General features: G+C 46.0%; 1 protein-coding gene across 1 annotated transcript; it reads right to left on the bottom strand.

The window, feature by feature from the left end:
• Window positions 1-15830: 15830 nt before the first annotated feature.
• LOC144600790 (putative G-protein coupled receptor 139) lies at window positions 15831-20381 on the bottom strand. Its single transcript, XM_078412681.1, has 3 exons — window positions 20312-20381; window positions 17742-18606; window positions 15831-15894 (listed from the first exon to the last, which is right to left on the bottom strand). Exons 1-3 carry the CDS (start codon window positions 20379-20381, stop codon window positions 15831-15833), a joined length of 999 nt encoding a protein of 332 aa, XP_078268807.1.
• Window positions 20382-22201: the final 1820 nt, after the last annotated feature.

The following is a 22201-nucleotide window of genomic DNA, read 5'->3' as shown; positions in this document are numbered from 1 at the left end:
GGCCTCCTTAGCCTGCTCAAAGGCCGCTCCTGCTTCGTCGTCCCACTCGACCTCCTTGCGGCGACCAGGCATGAGGTGGAAGAGTGGGCGCATAGTTCGGGCTACCGACGGCAGGAAGCGGTGATAGAACGAGACCATCCCGGCGAATTCCTGCAGGCCCTTGACAGTGGTCGGTCGGGGGAAACGGCGGACAGCTTCGACCCTGTCCGGAAGAGGTACCACCCCTTGTGGGGTCACCCGATGGCCGAGGAAATCGATGGCCGTCACCCCAAAACGGCACTTGGAAGTATTAATTGACAAACCGTACTCGCTGAGGCGTTTACACAGCTGGCGGAGGTGGGTGCAGTGCTCTTGCCTCGAGCGGCTGGCCACGAGTACGTCGTCCAAGTACACAAAGACGAATTCTAGGCCACGGCACACACAGTCCGTAAGCCGTTGGAAGGCCTGTGCGGCGTTCTTCAACCCGAACGGCATCCGTAGGAACTCGAATAGGCCGAACGGGGTGATGATGGCAGTCTTGGGGATGTCATCGGGGTGGACCGGGATTTGATTATATCCGCGCACAAGGTCCACCTTGGAGAACACGGATGCTCCGGCCAGGTGGGCATTAAAGTCCTGGATGTGCGGAACCGGGTACCTGTCGGGAACGGTCGCGTCATTTAAGCGCCGATAGTCCCCGCACGGTCGCCAACCCCCGTCCGCCTTGGGGACCAAGTGGAGTGGTGACGCCCACGGGCTATCGGAGGGGCGCACGATGCCCATTGACTCCATCTGACGAAACTCCTCTCGAGCTAGACGGAGCTTGTCTGGAGCGAGACGCCGCGCTCGGGCGTGCACGGGTGGCCCGGTGGTGGGGATGCGATGTTGCACCCCGTGCTTGGGAGCGGAGGAGGAGAAGTGGGTTTCCACAATGTCCGGGAAGTCCGCCAGGATGCGCGCGTACGTCGCATCCACGGACGACAGGTGTCCGACGTTGGGGGAGACCGGCCTCAGCGTGCTGGAGTGCACCAGGCGCTGCCGCCTGACATCCACGAGCATGGAATGCGCCCGCAGGAAGTCGGCGCCCAGCAGCGGCTGGGAAACATCAGCAATGATGAACCGCCACGTGAACCAGCTGTCGCCGAAGTTAAGGGCGAGCTGGCAGACCCCGTAAGTGTTGATGGGGCTACCGTTCGCCGCAGTGAGGAGGGGGCCGCGTTTGCCCGTATGGATATCGGCGGTGGAAGGAGGTAGGACGCTCACCTCTGCTCCAGTGTCGACGAGGAACCGACCCCCGGTGCGGCGATCCCGAGCGAACACGCGATGGATCTGGCCGGCAGCCGAAGGGATCACTGACGGCCGGCCCTTGCGTTTCCCGGAAAGGCACAGGGTAGGCGACATTGCTTGGCGTTCGGTCCCCAACGACGGTGATAATAACACCAGCCCCCTTTGCTGGTGCCCGGTGGTGGTGCAGACTGGGATGCCCACCAGCGACCTCCGGTGGTCTCCAGCGGTATTGGAGGTGGTGCTGCTTGGACCGACCACCAGCGACCTCTGGTGGCGTCTGGCTGAACTGTCGGCGGGCCGTGCGAGAAGGGCGTGCCGGCACCGGGGTGCCCGATGGCGGCCGGATTTCGCCGCGGGGGTCGCCCTGAAACGGGGTCGACGGCGGCCCCAGCTTGCTGTTGGCCTTCCGACGCCGCGGAAAAGACGGCTAGGGCTTCCAGGTCCTCCCGACAGGACATCCATATTTGATCAGCGCGCTCGCCCAGCCGCTGCGTGTCGGTGAAGGGGTCCTCAGCGAGCTGAGAACGGAGGTCGACGGGGAGCTGCCGCAGGTAGGCCTGCTTGAATAAGAAACAGGGCGGGTGGTTGCCCATAAGGGCGAGCATGTCCTCCAGAAGGGCCGACGGCCGTCGGTCCCCGAGCCCCCCCTGGCTCATAACTCGAGTTGCCCTCTCGGCGTCGCTGAGGCCGAACCTCCTGATAAGGAGTTCTTTAAGGCCCTTATATTTGTCATCCGCGGGGGGGGTCATTAAGGTAAGGCTTTACTCGCCTTGCTGTCGCCTGGTCCAGGGCGCCGACGACATAAAAGTACTTCGTCAAGTCGACGGTTACCCCTCGCACAGCAAACTGTGCCTCTGCCTGCTGAAACCAGACCTCAGGCTCTTCGGTCCACAGGGTCGGGAGTTTGAGGGAGACAGCATCGAGGTCGGCAGGACCGGGTTGCACATCAACGTTCGACATCACTACGTGTGATGTCCGTCGAGGTCACCAATGTAGTGGCCTGGCGGAGGCCAGAGAAAAGGCAAGACGCCAGGCAGTTTTTAGTAAGATTCTTTTATTAGGCTGCGAGCTCCAGCCCACAGCGTAGTTCCCCTAGGGATGAGCCACGCCTCCCCCTGGTCTGGCTTTTAACCCCTTACGCCTGTCCGTCACGTAACGAGGGGGATGACCCAAGGAGTGGCCTGATCCGCCACAATAGAATATATCTTTATTGTCATTGTACAACGAGATTGCGAATGCGCCTCCAATACGATGCAATAAATCAATTAGCTAATCAGCGCAACACACTATTTCAAGTGCTACCTCGCTAATGTTTTGTAAAATTGTAGCACACTGTCCCGACGTTTACATTCCATACCCAGAAACATGAAGGCAAGCATGCCTTGTGCCTAATTCGTCATTATATCTATCTGTCTTGCAGTTACCGACGAGCCGTGCATTTAGATCGCTTGCTCTTTCTCTTCGTCGATATTATTTCGTGCCCTACTGTTTACTGTCTTACCCAGATTTGACTTCGCACTTGTCGAATTAAATTCCATCTGCCTATCCCTCTGCTCAACTTTCCATCTGATCTGCTCTATTCCATGGAGCGCAGGAGGATGAGGGGAGATCTTATAGAGGTATACAAAATCATGAGAGGAATAGATCGGCACATAGTCTGCTTCCCAGAGTAGGGGAATCGAGGACCAGAGGACATAGGTTCAAGGTGAAGGGGAACAGATTTATAGGAATCCAAGGGGTAACTTTTTCACACAAAGGGTGTTGGGGATATGGAACAAGGTGCCAGATGAGGTAGTTGAGGCTGGGACTATCCCATCGTTTAGAAAACAGTTAGACAGGTACATGGATAGGACAGGTTGGAAGGATATGGACCAAGCGCAGGCCAGTGGGACGAGTGTAGCTGGGACATTGTTGGCAGGTGTAGGCGAGTTGGGGCGAAGTCACTGTTTCCTCATAGTATGAATCTGCGACTGAAGAAGAGACATAATGAGGGCACAGAGAAGATTTACAAGCATGTTTTCACGTCTAGAGGGTCTGTGCTACAGGGAGAGGTTCAGTAGGCTGGGACACTATTTCTTCGAGCGCAGGAGGATGTTATTGAGGTGTATAAATCATGAGATAAATAGACCAGGGGACAAAGGTTGAAGCTGAAGGGGAAGCGATTTAATATGAATCTGAAGTGTAACGTTTTCCACATAAAGGGTGGTGGGTGATGGTGGAACAAGCTGCCAGAGGAGGTAGTTGAGACATGGACTATCCCAACATTTAAGAAACAGTTAGATAGGTACGCAGATGGGATAGGTTTGGAGGGATGTGGACCAAATGCGGGCAGGTGGAACTCGTGTAGCGGGGACATATTGGCCGATGTGGGCAAGTTGGGCCGAAGGGCCTGTTTCCACACTGTATTACTGTCGATACACCGGTTCGACACAACATGGAAATAGGAGGAGCAGAACTACAGATAAGAAGGGATTTTTAGATTGGCAAGCTGTAACAATTCGGAATAAAACCACGGATGAATACTGGAACCAAAACAGTTTACAAAAAATATTAATGGTTTGGAAGATGGAAACGAGTATACTGTAGCCAAGGCTGAGGGGGACGTCGATGTTAGTGGGAATGCAAGCAGTGAGGAGGATAAAAAATACATATTGAACGGTTATGGGAATGGACAAAAAATTGAAATAGTGCTGTATGTGGGAAATGCTAACATATAAAACTCTTAAGGGGTTGGAGAGGCTAGATGCGGGAAGATTGTACCCGATGTTGGGGAAGTCCAGAACCAAGGGTCACGGCTTAAGGATAAGGGGGAAGTCTTTAGGACCGAGATGAGAAAACATTTCTTCACACAGAGAGTGGTGAGTCTGTGGAATTCTCTGCCACAGAAGATAGTTGAGGCCAGTTCATTGGCTATATTTAAGAGGGAGTTAGATGTGGCCCTTGTGGCTAAAGGGATCAGTGGGTATGGAGAGAAGGCAGGTACAGGTTACTGAGCTGGATGATCAGCCATGATCATATTGAATGGCGGTGCAGGCTCTAAGGGCCGAATGGCCTACTGCTGCACCTATTTTCTATATTTCTATGTTTCTATATTCATTTCTGAGGTAAGAATGATAAAATGTCGCATCGTTTAGAAGAGAGAAAGGAGCAGCTCTAAGTAATTTAGGGGTCCTTGTAAATGCTGGACGAATGCAGATGAACATAGATGTGCAACAGGATAAAAGAAAGGCGAATGTTGTACAGGCTTTATTTCCAAGGGGTTTGGAGTGTAAACCTATGTATTTTACTGCACCTGCACAAGGCGCATCTGGATCATTGTGGACAATTTGGTGCTTTATTTAAAAAAAGACAACATAATCAGAACCAATTCATACACGGTTCACGAGGCTGATCCTGGACAAGGAGGTTTGTCTCACGACAAACTTCTTGAATGAGGCGCGGCTGGACTTGTTAGAATTGCAAGGTCGTCGTTTTAATGAGACCTAAACGTCTTTGCGACTTAGCGAGGATAAACGTGGGGAGCATGTTATCCATCGTAGTGAATCTAATGGGCAGGTATCAGAGGAAGGGAATGCCTATTTAAGATTGAGGTGAACAACAAAATGTTGTTTCAAAATGTGTGCGTATGTGCATTAGAACGTTGTGGAAACTCAATCTATGAATATACTCAAAAACGGGATTGTTTTTTAAAAATCAATCACTAAAGGAATGCAGCGTTTTAGGGTCGGGGCAAGACGGAGGACGAGAAAACATGGTTTACCACCCTATTGAAGGAGGGAACATGATTGAAAGGCCGAATGACTGATTCCTCTACCTGCACTCCGTGAATTTATGGTCTCAATGGAGCGCTTTCCCTTACTTTGTAAAATTCAACGTGAGTCTGGAAGGCTGGAACGAGCCCAGATGGAAGATTAGATGTTTCTCAAACTTGCTCACCGGTTCGATACAACAATACAGAAGAACACAGACCGATAGATCAACGGAAGAGTGAGATGGGAATTTACAGCGGGAGGCTGATGGGATTCACGGATTGCTCTCGTGGTCTGCAAACAGGTTTTCTGCTAAGTTAGCACACAATCTAAGCTTGGCTTCTATGTCGCGAAGTGCAGGATCCCCTTTGAAATTGTGAAGAGGGGGAGGGGAGAATAAGTGACGGCGGTAGGATGTTGTCCATAATCCGGTCACTGGTCCCGTATTTGCAATATACTATCCAGTGTTTGCCGTTTTTGCAGTACCAGGTAAGTTTTCCAACACTCGCTCAACGCTCCATAGGTAATGCAGTTGTATTTACAAGGAGTTCAACTTTATGTACCATATTTATTCCGCTCTTTCTTCCTTGTAGACAAATCTTGTTGCGATTGTAATCTTGTCCAGAGGAAGGTGTGGTCTTTCCAGATGTATCACCCTGTACCTGGTATCCATGGCGGTGTCGGATCTACTGGTCGTGATCACGGTGGTGATATTGAATCGAATCCGTGGTATTTATTTCCAACAGAGTTTTCTGACTCAAACTCGGGGGTGCAGTGTTACTGCCGTCATAACATATGCAGCCAGAGACAGCTCTGTCTGGTTAACTGTCGCTTTCGCCATTGACCGATACGTTGCCATTTGTTACCGGAAACTCAAAAGAAAATATTGCAATGAACGAACAGCGGCCGTGGTTATACGTACAGTTTGTGCCTTGAGTTATAACCATATAACCATATAACAACTACAGCACGGAAACAGGCTCGTTCGGCCCTACCAGTCCACGCCGACCACTCTCTCTGACCTAGTCTCATCTACCTGCTCTCAAACCATAACCCTCCAATCCCCTCTCATTCAAGATTCAAGATTCAAGATTCAAGATTCAAGATTCAAGATATCTTTATTTGTCATCCAAAAAACAAGTTTTTTGGACGAAATTTCGTCACCCACAGTCCAACAATAAGAGCAATAAAATAAGCAAATTACACAACCCCAACCAACACAAAACCCCCCAAAAAGAAACATCCATCACAGTGAGTCTCCTCCAGTCCCCTCCTCACTGTGATGGAAGGCCAGAATGTCTTTTCTCTTCCCCTGCCGTCTTCTCCTGCGGTCAGGCTGTTGTCGTTGCCATGTTCCAGGCTGCGCCGGACGGTGAAATGTCCGCAACGGGCCGACCCAAGCCCCGCTGCAAGTCGGGGCGGTCGGGGCTCCCGACATTGAAGCCCCCGCCGAGCAGAGAAAATTCCGTGGCCTATTTCAGGCCGCGCCGGACGGTGAAATATCCGCGGTGGGCCGACCCAAGCCCCGCGATCCGGGGCGGGCGAACACGCTGCCGCTGCCGGAGCTCCCGATGTCGGCATCCACGCGGCCCGAGCCTAAGGCGAGTCGCAGCCGCTCCCGCAGCCTCCGAGAACGGCCGGCTCCGCTGATGGTGAGTCTGGTCGGCGGGCTCTGCGAACCAGAGCCCTGGAGGCCGCCAGCTCCAGGAGTTGGGCCGATGTTAGGCCGCAGCAGGAACGGAGACACGGCCCAGAAAACAAAGGTCGGGTCTCCGTTCGGAAGGGACACATATTTACAATGTTACAGTTCCCCCCCTCCCCCCCACATACACACATAGTACACAAACACAAAAACACCACATCACAACTACAATTAAGACAACAAAAACAACAAAAACACAAAGACAAATGGACTGCAGGTAAGCCGCAGCTGCTAGGGCAGCGCCGCCATATACCTATCCAATTTACTCTTAAATAATAAAATCGAGCCTGCCTCCACCACTTCCACCGGAAGCCCATTCCATACAGCCACCACCCTCTGAGTAAAGAAGTTACCCTTCATGTTACACCTAAACTTTTGTCCCTCAATTCTGAAGTTATGTCCCCTTGTTGGAATCTTCCCCACTCTCAAGGGGAAAAGCCTACCCACGTCAACTCTGTCCGTCCCTCTTAAAATTTTAAAAACCTCTATCAAGTCCCCCCTCAACCTTCTACGCTCCAAAGAATAAAGACCCAACCTGTTCAACCTCTCCCTGTAGCCCAAGTGCTGAAACCCAGGCAACATTCTAGTAAATCTCCCCTGTACCCTCTCCATTTTGTCGACATCTTTCCTATAATTTGGCGACTAGAACTGCACACCATACACCAGATTCGGCCTCACCAATGCCCTGTGCAATTTTAACATTACATCCCAACTTCTATATTCGATGCTCTGATATATAAAGGCAAGCATACCAAACGCCTTCTTCACCACCCTATCCACATGAGATTCCACGTTCAGGGAACAATGCACAGTTATTCCCAGATCCCTCTGTTGCACTGCATTCCTCAATTCCCTACCATTTACCCAGTACGTCCTATTTTGATTTGTCCTACCAAAATGCAGCACCTCACACTTATCAGCATTAAACTCCATCTGCCATCTTTCAGCCCACCCTTCCAAAAGGCCCAAGTCTCTCTGTAGAATTTGAAACTCTACTTCATTATTAACTACACCACCTATCTTAGTATCATCTGCATATTTACTAATCCAATTTGCCACACCATCATCCAGATCATTAATGTAAATGACAAACAACAGTGGACCCAACACAGATCCTTGCGGTACTCCAATAGCCACTGGCCTCCAACCTGACATACAGTTGTCAACCATTACACTCTGGTAGCTCCCATTCAGCCATTGTTGAATCCATCTTGCAACCTCACTATTAATACCCAACGATTTAACCTTCTTAATCAACCTTCCATGTGGAACCTTGTCAAATGCCTTACTGAAGTCCATATAGACAACATCCACAGCCTTGCCCTTATCAATTTCCCTGGTAACCTCTTCAAAAACTTCAAGAAGATTAGTCAAACATGACCTTCCAGGCACAAATCCACGTTGACTGTTTCTAATCAGGCCTTGTTTATCCATATAATTATATATATTGTCCGTAAGTATCTTTTCCATTAATTTTCCCACCACAGACGTCAAACTAACAGGTCTAACAGGTTTCTGTGAGAAACCTTCCCAGTTACTTTATGTACGAACCATTGTATGTGGTAAATAATGTGCCGTGGTTTTGCAGCATAAGGCCAGTGTTTTACACTTCAGTTGGTTGGGCAGCATTTGATTGGCTGGACCGTATTTTGACTCCATGTGTACCTTTCGTTCTAATCTTGCTACTGAACGCTCTGACGGTCAGGTACATTTTGGCGGCCAACAGAGCTCGGCGGAGACTCCAAGTGCGCAACAAAGGAGAAAATCAGAATGACCCAGAAATAGAGAATCGAAAGAAGTCCATTGTTTTACTCCTGTCGATATCGGGGACTTTTATCCTATTTTGGCTGACGTATGTTATAAATTTGCTGTATGTGCGGGTTACAAAGAGTAACAACTTTGCAGGATCCAATTTTAGTGATCCTCGGTTCATTCTGCAGGAAAGCGGGTACATGCTCCAGCTTTGGAGCTGTTGCACTAACACCTGCATCTACGCAGGGACCCAGAGAAAATTCAGAGAGGAGCTAAAGAAAATGCCAAAATATCCCCTCCACTTAATTTGGAAGTTCTTGCACAAATGAAACTGTAGGGTGCGGGCGCTTATCTTTCCATGCCGTACCTTTTCCCTGCGACTAACCCAACGCATAACTTTCCGCTAACCTAGATTTTAGTTACTCCTCAAAGACAATGTCACGTACCACGCGTTGTGGACACGCTATTTATCCAAACTCGATACATTAAAATCGGTAAAATGCGATCATAATTTTATTATTTAAGAATGGGTTTCAAATCAATTAGTGGAAGTTGCTTCAACCTGCTCTGCAGCTGAGCTGCTGATAAAGCAAGACTTGAGTAAAAGGTTCCGCATTGTTTTCGATAATTATGGACCTAATGATATATAAAATTTGGACTCATCGCAGTTGATGAGTGGTTCATTTCAGTTCATGAGCGGGTATGTGCGTGTGCGGTTGAAAAACAATATATTTAGATTATCATTATAATTCACGATACGGCCCCTTTAAACCGTGAACCATTAAGACGTTCAATACTTTAGATAGTAAGGGTACCGTGTAAAGGTGGAAGAACACTCAATGTTAATAGGAGACTAATTAAGTATAATGTCGAGCTGGACTTTCAGAAATCATTTCATATCTTTCAAACCGAGATCTATCAGCAAATAAACAAAAGGTTAGAATTAGAGGCAAAATTGTGTCATGGGTTGGGAAGCAGAGATCAGCCATGATTGAACGGCGAAGTGGCCTCGATGGGCCGAATAGCCGAACTCTACTCATATAACTTGGGAACTTGTGAAACGGGCCCTTCAGCTCGCTGAGTTCACGCCGACCATCGATCACCTGTTCCTATTAGTGGTACTTCATCCCACTTTCCCTACCTTATCTGGTTCCACTTATTCCCGTCCCTGCCTATCACATCCACCATCTTCAGTGATCATAATTCGGTTAAGAAATTGCAATAAATTAGGATCAGAACTTCTGAGCTGGGTTACTTTAAGAGCCCCAATATTGACTAAGATGGCACCAAAGGCTGAGATGGGGGCGAATTTGTAAGGTGCATCTTAGAGTTTTTTTAATCAGTGTGTGGATAATTCATCCCAAGAAAGGAAAATACTAGACATTGATTTGGGAAAACAGCCTGGGTACTAGTTCAACAATGGAAGAGCGATTTTGGGACAGTGATCACAACTACATAAGTTTTTAGATTGTTTCACATATGGAGAAGGGTGGATATTGCGGGAGGCACTAAATGGACTAAAGAAACTATGATGTTATTAGGCAGGATCTCGGGACAGCACACCAAGGAAAGTTATTATTAGGTAAGTCCACACCTCACACGCGAGAGTCGAAGTTCAGAACCTGCGTGTTCCAGTAGAGACCGACTTCGGGACCTCCATGCCGCAGGTGTTTCGATCAGCCGGACGCGGGAGCTTCGCTCGCCCCGACGTGGGTGCTTCGATGCCCCCACGCGGGGTTTCGTTCGCCGGATGCCGAATGCGGATGGTTCGACTGTCCCACCGGCCTGCGGTTGGCCCATATTCTATCCATGTACCTGTCCAATTGTGTTTTAAATGTCGTGATAATGCCTGCCTCAACCACTTCCTCTGGCAGCTCGTTCCATATATCCACCACCCTTTGTGTAAAAGGTTACCCTCCCAAGTTCCTATTAAATCTCACCCATCCTCACGTTAAAGCTATGTACTCTGATTCTTGATTCCCCTACTCTGGGTAAAAGATTCAGCGCATTTACCCTATCTGGTCCGCTCATGATTTTGTACACCTCCGTAAGATCAGCCCCCATCTTCCTTCTTTCCAAGAAATAAAGTCCAATCCTGTTCGACCTCTCCCTTTTGCTTGGGCCCTCAAGCCCGAGCACTTCCTTGTAAATCTTCCCGACACCCTTTCCAGCTTAACAATATATTTCCTTTGACTGGGTGATCAAATACTCCAAATATGGCGTCAATAATGGTTTGTTCAACTGTAATACAACTTCCCATTTTCTACTCAATGCTCTGACTGATGAAGGCCAGTGTGTTAAAAAGCATCGTTGACCACCCTGGCTACCCGTGACGCGACTTTCAAGGAAATATGTACATGAACCTCTAGATCCATCTGCTCTACAACACTTCCCATAGCTCTACCATTCATTGTATAGGTCTTGCCCTGGTGCACTCCCCAAAATGCAACAACTCACTCTTATCTGTATTAAACTCCATTAACCATTCCTCAACCCTCGTGTCCAAAAGATCCAGATCCTGCTGTAATATTTGACAACCAGCTTCACTACCTACAAAGATACTCACTTCGTATCATCTGCAAAATAACTACTCAAACCTTACACGTTCTCATCCAAATCATTGATATGGATGGTAAACAACAATGGGGTCCAGTAGCGAACACTGTGGGACATCACCTGTCACATACCTACATTTTGAACAACACCCTTCCACCATCACCCTCTGCGCTCTTCCATGAAGCTAGTTTTCTTTCCAGTCGCATAGCTAACCTTTGATTCCATGCGATGTAACCTTCCAGAGCAGTCACATAACCTTGTCAAATGCCCTGCTGAAATCCATATATACAACATGTACAGCTCTGCCCTCATAAAACGTTTTGGTTACATATTCAAAACACACAATGATATTTATCACGCACGATCTCCCACGTAGGAGACCTTGCCGACTCTCCCTAATCAGCCATTTTCTACCTAGACACATGTATACCTTATCCCTCAGAATACTCTCCAGTAACTTTCGGACGACAGATCTTCGACTGATTTCTCTGGGATTTCCTTGCATCTCTTCTTTATTTGAGGCTCAACATTTGTCACCCTCTGGTCTTCCGGCATCTCACCCGTATTTAATGGTTTATAAATCTCAGCCAGACCAACAATTTCTTCTCTAACTTTCCACTGAGTCCTCTGATATATCAGATCAAGCCCATGAGATTTGTCTACCTTCGTGCGCTTTAGGACATTCAGCACCCCATCGACCGTAATACAGACGGTGCCAAGAAATTCCAAGGTGTTTCAAGGAGTTGGGGAAATAGAAAAATCGTGGAACTTGCCGGGAACTTTCCACGCAGTTAATCTATACCCACCTCAACAAAATGTCATCCCAGTTCATCCTAACCACTTACAATTCGAAAAGGTAAGAAAATCACTTGATAATCTTGATTATCACTTCGCAGTCCCCTCTTAGCTTACGTCATCCTCCACTACTTCTATTGTGTTGAAGATACGACCTGCCAGTAAATGTACGATTTGTCTGACTAATGCCGATAAATCTATCGCACGTTGCTACATTTGCGAAACATAGAGTTACATCAGGCTATTCGTTCCAGACCAAATTATTTCTGATGTTTTATTCTTTTTATTTGCAGCAGCGTGATTTTTGATTTAGGATATATGTTTTCAATTCGTATTTAATACAATAACAATTTTTTAAAACTGTAGGGCTCTACGAAATTCGTTACGCGATGCACATTCATGGTTGCATTTATTCCTATTACTAACATAAAGTGCGAAGGAACACAGCGGGCCAGGTTAGGGCGTTTGGCACTGAAGCAGGGGCCCGACCGGAAACCTCGCCCGTTCATTCCCCTCACCCTATTGCGTGATTTGTCGAGTTCCTATAGCACTTTGTATTTTGCTCGAAATTCCAGCAAATGCATTTTCTTGTATCCTGGTTCTTGCATTTATTTTTATTTTTTATTTACATATTAGGCTTAACGGATCGCACCTCACTGCGATTTTTAGCTGTTCCCTAAATTTGCTCTGAGTCGCTGCATAAGTAAACGTGTTTGTGTAGCAAGTCAATAGCTGCAGCATGTTGGCAGATTCGATGAAAATTATTTTTTGACCATTGGAACCGTTGGTTTTATAGTCAATGGTGGGCTGCGCTGTTTCCAGTGGATCTGTAAAGATTATTTGTAAGAGGCGAGATAGACATCACCGTGAAGATCATTCAGGAATGACACAATCTATGACCCTACTCAAAATATTTTTGTCATAAGAAGATCTCTTTCCTATTAATTGGATGGGGCTGATGTATTTCCCTTGTCGTTTGGGTTATTTATTATTTTCATATTTATTTTCATATTTCAGATACAGCGCGGAAACAGGCCTTTTCTGCCCACCAAGTCCGCACCGCACAGCGATCCCCGCACATTAACACTAACCTACACACACTAGGGACAATTTTTTTACATTTACCCAGTCAATTAACCTACATACCTGTACGTCTTTGGAGTGTGGGAGGAAACCGAAGATCTCGGAGAAAACCCACGCAGGTCACGGGGAGAACGTACAAACTCCTTACAGTACAGCACCCGTAGTCAGGATCGAACCTGAGTCACCGGCGCTGCATTCGCTGTAAGGCAGCAACTCGACCGCTGCGCCACCGTGCCGCCCTTTGTTTTCCCTTTGTTTTGTTTATTGCTGTTTAAATTTTAAGACACTGAGAAAGATAGATTTCCATCTCTGATTTACCACTTACATTATCGGAATGTTCTCGGGCATTCTCTCCGACTTAAGGTTCGGAGTTATTTTACTCCAATGCGTAGTAATCCAGCATCATAGTCCATTGCATGGAGATTAGCGCTAGTTCCTGCTACCGGTGGGGATGTTGTTGACATATAAATGATTACCAGATTTAAGTTTGCTCTGAATATTTCATCAAAGGTATTTATTACCACTCAATTTATTTCAACTCTTCAGTAGAAAATGTATCTGATTCTCTCATTATTTATACTAATACATGCAAGCGCATTCGTACATTGTCCTCGGTATTTAAGCAACGACATCCGGCATCATCCCGGAAAATATGTACATATATAGGATATGGAAGGGCACCGAGGAATGTTGATGTTTGCATGTTCAAGTTCATAGTTCCTTTCAAGTGACAATAGATCTAGTTAATGGAGTTTAGAACGCATATCGTATGCTTTCTTTCATGGGATAATGCATAAACTATAAAAGTTGGGACATTATGTTGTATTGCAACTTTACAAAATACTGGTTAGATCGACCTTGGTGTATTGAGTACACTTCTGGTTGTCATATTATGGGATGGATGTCGTTTCGTTGGATAGAGTGCAGGGGAGATTCACCAAGATTGTGCCCAATTGGTGTAACTTAGTAATTAAAAATTGGAGAGGCTGGATTTGATTTCCCTGGAGTAAAGAGAGTGCGAGGGGATTTGTAGGGGACATCTAAAATTATACGAGGCAGAGATGGTATAAATCTCAAAAATAAGAGGCGCACAGGTTTAAGAAGAGATGAAGGATTTAAAAAAGGGAATTGATGAGGTAGTACGGCATGATGGCGCAGCGGTAGAGTTGCTGCCATACAGCTCCAGAGACCCGGGTTCCATCCTGACTATGGATATTGTCTGTACGGAGTTTGTATGTTCTCCCGGTGATCGCGTGTGTTTCTCCGGGAACTCAGAATTTCCCTCCCACATTCCAGACTTACAGGTTTGCAGATTAATTGGGTTCGGTAAAGTTTATAAATTGTCGGTAGTGTGCAGAGTTCTGTAAGTGCTCGGGGCGATGGCTGGTCGGTGGGGCGAAAGGCCAGTTTCCGCACTATATCTAAAAAAAGCTGGTGTTTTTACATTGGCCAAGCTTGATCTGAAGCTCGCAGCTAGAAGAGATGGTGGAGATGCAATCAGTACGTTTAAAATACATCTATTCAGGAAATTAAATAGGACCCCGTTCTGGCAACTGGGGCGGTATAGATGGTCACGAACATGTTGAACAATTGTAAACCGGTTAGAAAAGAGGGACGAAATCGTAAAAATCAAGGAGATGTCACTGAATAAATTTAAGAGGATGCGTAGTCTTTTTTCCCCCAGAGTAGTGGAATCGTGATCCAGACCGCATATGATTAAGGTAAATGTGGAAAGATTTAATCGGAACCTCAACAGCAACGTTTTCACTCAGACAGTGGAGGGTATATGAAACGAGCTGCGAAAGGAGGTAGTTGAGTAAGGTACTAGAAACAATGTTATGAGGACATTTGGACGATAACATGGGTTGGAATCGTTTTGAGGGATATGAGTCAAATCCAGGCACGTGGGACTGGTGTAGATGGGGTATCTTGGTCGGCACGGCCAACTTGGGCTGAATGGTCTGTTTTCGTTCTGTGTGACTTTATGACTCCAAGAGCTGCACGGTTATGACGTCCAGGTCTTGGTGGGTCTATGGTTCAACCTGTGGTTAGACAGGATATGGCCAGTGAGATACAGCAGTATTAACTTTCTAAAATCCCAACATTCAAGGATGATTCCATGTATGGCCGATACAATCAGTATTTCCAAAACTAGGGTGGTGGAGGGGTGGGGGGTGGGTAGGGAGCGTAATTGTACAGGTAGGTTACCTTCAATATATCGAAGGATAAGAACTACAAGCTACTATCAACGATAATAAAGTAAGAAACTTCGAGAAATTCAAGGCAATTATGGAAAATAAAGTTACGTGAAAAGGGTATTGTTCTTCGCAGATGGGTGCTAGAGGAAGCGTGTAGGAATACACTTAAGAAGTATATCGAGAAGGAAAAAGACACGAGATATCCTTGGCAGATACGGGGAAGGGGAATGTTAAGCGAATTACTAACACGTATTAACAACAAAAGGGTGATTTGGGACGGAAGGGGTTCTCTTCAGGGTAGTGTGGGCGTCTATGAGCGGAAGCATAAGAGATGGACGAGGTAGATACATCTCGTGTTTATATACCGTGGAGAAGGTTTACAAGAGGTTTCGAGAAATAGAGTCGGCGCTTTCGGAACCATATGGCGATTACACCGACGAGATTGCGGCAGCGTGGAGGAGCGTAATCGTGGATCGAGGCCTGACGAAGTATATCCTTAGACGTTATGGAAAGAAAGGAAAGAAATTGCCGGAGCCCGGGCAGATGTAATTTGTGCCGTGCTCAGCCTGGTAGAGATACTGAACTACTGGAGGGTGAATAATCTTGTGACTATATTTAGGAAGGACTGCAAGGACATGGCAGGATTCTACCTCTTTGAGATATTTGTAAATTAATATGGGGGGGGGGGGGGGAGGAGATGTGGAAGGGAACACACCCCCAACTAGGTGATCATCCCTTGTTCATCAGCTCCACCCATATAGCCTCACTGGACGAACCATCCGTTATGTCACATCTGAACACAGCCGTGACATCCTCCTTAACTAATAATACAACCCCCTCCTCTTTTTCCCCTCACCCATGTATCTCTTGAAGCTCCTGTACCCCGGAACATTGAGCTGCCAAACCTGCCCCCCCCCTTAACCAGGTTTCAGTCATGGCTACAAGCTCCCAGTCGCTCGTACTTATCCATGCCCTAAGCTCGTCTGCCTTACCCGTCAGGCCCCTTGCATTAAAATACGTGCAGTTTAAACCAACCCTCCTTCCTCGCTCTCCGCCTTTCACCTGCCTATTCTGTCCACTAACCTTTCCCACACCACCCTCCGTACCAACTTCTAGCCTCTCACGTCCCTCTGTGCTGCATGTGATCCCACTTCCCTGCCAATCTAGTTTAAACCTTCCCGTGTAGCATTAGCAAAACTTCCCGCTGAGTGATATTTTCGTTCACTTTCGCATCCCTCCATTTCCCGAATATCCAGAATATTATCAACATGTGTTTTAAAGGATGACAATAGCCACGCCTCTAATTTTACTTTTAGTGTTCGAAATACAGCGCGGAAACAGGCCCGTCGGCACACCGAGTCCGCACCGACCAGCGATCCCCGCACATTAACACTATCCTTCACACAGTGCGGACAATTTAGACACACACAAAGGCAATTAACCTACATACCTGTACGTCTTTGGAGTGTGGGAGGAAACCGAAGATCTCAGAGAAAACTCACGCGGTCACGGGGAGAACGTTCAAACTCCGTATAGACAGCACCCGTAATTGCAACAAACCCTGTCGCAACAAATTCTAATGTACCCGTTATCTTTCCAGTTACTTGCCAGGTCTAAATTATGACTGAAGTACCAGGATAACGAGACGCACTTGAACATAAATATTACCCAGTCTTTCTATACAGAAAGAAAAACAGTATTTTTTTTCAATATAAAGATACATTCTTTGCGATTCATTAGATGGGGCTGATGAAATTCCCTCATATATTGCATTTTGTATTGATTTCCCTTTGTTTTGTATGTTAATTCGAAGATGCTGTGCAAGGTTGGCCTCCATAGCAAATATACCACTCGCTTTATCTGAAGTTCTGAGTTTAAAGTTCTGAGTTATTTTACACCGATAGGCTGCAATGCACCATCAAAGTCCTTCGACGCTTGCTCCTGTTGCGGGTGGGTCGGTTAGAAACGTTGGAATCATTACCAGGTTTATTTGTCATCGATATTTATTGCGATTTCACATTCTTACTCTCCACCAGAAAATGGATTTAATATTTTCTTATAATTTTTACTAATACATGCAAGTGCATTCGTGCATTATTCTCAGCATTCAAGCGACGAAATCCGCCATTATCATAGAAAATCGCTGCGGTCTTCCTCTGAGGCGGCTAAATCTGAAGTGGGCGCAGTATATCAGATTACGTTTCCCAGAATATCTGATGAAGACCAATATATAATCAGGTAATGAAATATGACGACTGAACCTTACTTGGAACAGCGACAACTGCGAGGGATGTGTAGTGTAGTTGAGGATATTTTACTCAACATAAAAATGTAGCGCTCTCCCAAATTATTAACGTGGTGCACATTCGTGGTTGAATTTCTTCATGTTATTAATATAAATTGCGGATGAGCACGAGGAGTCTAGCAGCATCTATGCAGGTAAAGGACAAGCGATGTTGCTGGAGAAGTACCCGGACCGGAAACTTCGCCTGTCCATTCACTCCACAATGTTGCCTGACCCGTCGTCTTCCTCCAGCACTTTATATTTGCTCAGTATTCCAGCAACTGTATTTTCTTGCGTCTCTACTATTCGTCTTTTATTATTTTATTACTTTAGTTATTAGGTTGAACCGACCGCACCGCACCGCAGTTTTTAACTGTTCCCGAAATTTGCTCTGAGTCACTGCATAAATAAATGTGTTTGTGCAGCAGCTCAATAGCTGCAGCATATTGGCAGTTTCGATGAAAATAAATTTGGGATCACTGTAACCGTTGATTTGATAATCGTGGGTAAACCTCTCATATAGGAACTGTACAAAATACGTCATCCACAACAGGATGAAACTGCCCGAGACGGCGAAGAGTAAAACGATGGACTTCCGTCGGCTCTCCATCTCTGGGTCACTCTGATTAGTCCCATTGCTTTGTCCTTGGAGTCTCCGCCGAGCTCGACTCGCTTTTAAAATGTGTCTGACAGTTAGAGCATTGAGCAAAATAATCAAAAGGAACGGTAGACACGTGGTTAAAAGGCGGTCGAACCAATCGTAGGCAGTCCACAGTAGAGAGGTATAACGGGCATCCTTCAACTTGCAATACCAAGGCACATTGTTAACGATATAGATGGGTTGATGAATGAAGTACCAAGGGATATTGATGAAACAGCCAAGTCCACAGACCGTTCCTATGACCACAGCTGCCGTCCTGTCTGTGCAATATTTAGTTTTCAGTTTCAGACAACATATAACCACAAAACGATCAAAGGTGAAAGCGACTGTTAGCCAAACGGAACTGACTCTCGCTGCATAGGTTAGTGCGATAATGACACTGCATACTGGGGTGATGGAGAGGAAACTGCCTGGGAAGTAAATGCCGCAGATGCGGTTGATGATGACGGCGGTAATGATGAGTAGAAGATCCGTCACTGCCATGGAGACCAAGTAGCGAGTGATACATCTGGACAGGCCACACTTTCCTCGGGACAGGATCACAATCGCCACTAAATTAGCTTTAAAGATAGAAAGGCATTAAAGATAAGTCAATAGACATCCAAAAGCACAACAAATAGACCGGCAATATGTAACTTTTACAAATTTGTATGATGTGATAAGAATAATATAAACTGAGATCGGCGACTGAACACGGGTGCATGCTCACAACTTAATTCATGACAAGAACGAGCCACTTTAACATTCGCATCTTCTCAACCATTCATCAAAACCATAGCTTGTGCTTTACCTTTGTGAGATTTTCTTGCACTTTCACATCCCTCCATTTCCTGAATATCCAGAATGTTATCAACATCTGTTTTAAACGATCGCAATGGCCCAGCATCTAGTTTTAGTTTGAGAAATACAGCGCGGAACCAATCCCTTCTGCCCACCGAGTCCACACCGACCAGCGATTCCCGCACATTAACACTATCCAACACACCCTAGGGACAATTCACACGTACACCAAGCCAATGAATGTAGCCTTTGGAGTGTGGGACGAAACCGAAGATCTCGGAGAAAACCCACGAGGTCACGGGGAGAACGTTCAAATTCCTTATAAACAGCATCCGTAGTCGGGATCAAATCAGAGTCTCCAGCGCTATTGGCCGCTCGATTGTTGTCTGTATTCCACTTACCATGTTGGTTTTTTTGCGCATTGCAGTCTCAGATAGCCTCAAGATTATATGGAAGCTGCTACCTTTGGTGGAAGAATTCACGGTCAGAGAAAGAACGTATTCTGCTGAACCTTGTAAGAAATGTAAGCTCTGGAGAATGCAGGACTAGTCTATTGAACCTTTCCTCACATGACGTACAGTAAACATGCTGTCTATTTACAGCACTCCATCTATGGCAGTTACTACTTTATTAGGTGGGGCTTCTCTCGGCACATTACTCCAGGTGCGTTCTCATCAAGCCTCTATAATATAGAGTCTATATAATTCAGCAAGACCTCACTACTCCTGAAATCAAACCCTGTCGCAACAAATGCTAACGTACCTGTTATCTTTCCAGTTACCTGCCAGGTCTACATTATGTATTAAGTTGCAGGCCAACGAGGTCCACTTGAACAGAAATATTATCCAATCTTTCAATATAGACAACAAATACAGGTTTTGTTAAATATAAAGAAGTTAGTTGCGATTCATTGGATGAGGATGGTGGATTTCTCTCATATATTGCATGAATTATTGATTTCCCTTTGTTTTGTATGTCGTTTTACTTCGAAGACACTGTGCATGGTAGGCTTCCATCGCAAATATACCACTCGCAATAACTGGAGATTGCGGGTTATAGTCTTGAAGTTAAAGTTCTGAAACACTTTACACCGATAGGCAGGAATTCAACATCATAATCCATCGCAAGGAATTCGGCGCTTGTTCCTGCTGCCGGTGGGTCGGCTAGAAATATAGGAATATTTACCAGGTTTGAGATCGTCGTTAAGTTCATCGTTGATGTTTATTGCGATTCCACTTATTCTTGCTCCTTAGCAGAAAATGTATCTTATGTTTTCTTATCTTTTGTACTAATACATGCACGTGCATTCGTGCATTCTCCTCAGTGTTCTGGAGACGAAATCCGCCATCATCATGGAAAATCGCTGCGGTATTCCTCTAAAGCGGCTACATCTGAAGTGGACACAGTATATTATTCTGGATCTCCAGAATACCTAATAAAGACCAATATATAATTTGGGAATTAAATATGACCACTGAACCTTACCCGGGACAGCGACAACTGCGAGGGATGTGTAGTAAATTGCATAGACCAGACCACGGGGTGGAGCGTGCATTTTCTGTGCAACCGACGGGCAGTCATTAGTTACCTTACCAACAAACTGTGAAACATTTGCTTATTATAGCTGGAGATATATCTCCAGAGGCATAAGCATCAACACTACTATTACTTACAGCCAGTGAACAAACATGTTTATTGAAATCCCCATTTACATGAGGTCAAGCAATGAAATAAACAAGCCAAAGGAGGGAGAGAGAAAACGGGAAATTATAGATCAGTTAGTCTGACATCAGTGGTGGGGAACATGCTGGATTCAATTATGAAAGACGAAATTGCGGAGCATTTGGATAGCAGTAACAGGATCGTTCAGAGTCAGCATGGATTTACGAAGGGGAAATCATGCTTGACAAATCTTCTGGAACTTTTTGAGGATGTAACTAGGAAAATTGACAGAGGAGAGCCGGTGGATGTGGTGTACTTCGACTTTCATAAAGCCGTCGACAAGGTCCCACATAGGCGATTCGTGGGCAAAGTTAGAGCACATGGTATTGGGGGTAGGGTACTGACATGGATAGAAAATTGGTTGGCAGACAGAAAGCAAAGAGTGGGGATAAATGGGTCCCTTTCTGGATGGCAGGCAGTGACTAGTGGGGTACCGCAAGGCTCGGTGCTGGGACCGCAGATATTTACAATATAAATTAATGACTTGGGTGAAGGGATTAAAAGTACCATTAGCAAATTTGCAGATTATACAAAGCTGTTTGGTAGTGTGAACTGTGAGGAAGATGCTATGAGGTTGCAGGGTGACCTGGACAGGTTGTGTGAGTGGACGGATGCATGGCAGATGCAGTTTAATGTGGATAAGTGTGAGGTTATCTACTTTGGTGGTAAGAATAGGAAGGCATATTATTATCTGAATGGTGTCAAGTTAGGAAAAGGGGACGTACAACGAGAACTGGGTGTCCTAGAGCACCAGTCATTGAAAGGAAGCATGTAGGTACAGCAGGCAGTGAAAAAAGCCAATGGAATGTTGGCCTTCATAACAAGAGGAGTTGAATATAGGAGCAAAGAGGTCCTTCTGTAGTTGTACAGGGCCCTAGTGAGACCGCACCTGCAGTACTGTGTGCAGTTTTGGTCTCCAAATGTGAGGAAGGATATTCTTGCTATTGAGGGCGTAGGTTTACTAGGTTAATTCCCGGTATGGCGGGACTGTCATATGTTGAAAGACTGGAGTAGCTTGGCTTGTACACACTGGAATTTAGAAGGATGAGAGGGGATCTTATCGAAATATATAAGATTATTAAGGGGTTGGACACGTTAGATGCAGGAAACTTGTTCCCAATGTTGGGGGATTCTAGAACCAGGGGCCACAGTTTAAGAATAAGAGGTAGGCCATTTAGAAAGGAGATGAGGAAAACATTTTCAGTCAGAGGGTTGTATATCTGTGGAATTCTCTGCCTCATAAGGCAGTGGAGGCCAATTCTCTGAATGCATTCAAGAAAGAGCTAGATATTGCTCTTAAGGATAGCGGAGTCAGGGGGTATGGGGAGAAGGCAGGAACAGGGTACTGTTCGAGAATGATCAGCCGTGATCACATTGAATGGTGGTGCTGGCTCGATGGGCCGAATGGCCTACTCCTGCACTTATTGTCTATTGTCCAACGCGATGCTTTTCACATTTCTTTGCGAAACTAGTAACATGAATGTCACAACATGAAACGAAAAATTATGTCCATCTCCATATCGTGTGAAATGTAACCATATTTATCTGTCCTGCTACTTTTAATATATGTTACCACTCCACAGTATTCCCTTGCAATATTTCGTTTCGTCAAATATATTGCATCACGCTATTTTGAATTGTTGTATTTGTAAT

Source organism: Rhinoraja longicauda, chromosome 16 (genome assembly GCF_053455715.1).
Source record: "Rhinoraja longicauda isolate Sanriku21f chromosome 16, sRhiLon1.1, whole genome shotgun sequence".
NCBI classification, from domain to species: domain Eukaryota; kingdom Metazoa; phylum Chordata; class Chondrichthyes; order Rajiformes; family Arhynchobatidae; genus Rhinoraja; species Rhinoraja longicauda.
This window is presented reverse-complemented; position numbering and strand designations above follow the sequence as displayed.

What these genes read in the sequence shown, in the direction of transcription:
- LOC144600790 (XM_078412681.1), bottom strand. Translation starts at nt 20,381, where the DNA reads ATGCACGCTCCACCCCGTGGTCTGGTCTATGCAATTTACTACACATCC. An exon ending in CGCAGTTGTCGCTGTCCCGG is followed by an intron (nt 18,607 to 20,311) that starts GTAAGGTTCAGT and finishes CTATCTTTAAAG; the next exon opens with CTAATTTAGTGGCGATTGTG. An exon ending in CAGTTAAAAACTGCGGTGCG is followed by an intron (nt 15,895 to 17,741) that starts GTGCGGTCGGTT and finishes GGCTGTGTTCAG; the next exon opens with ATGTGACATAACGGATGGTT.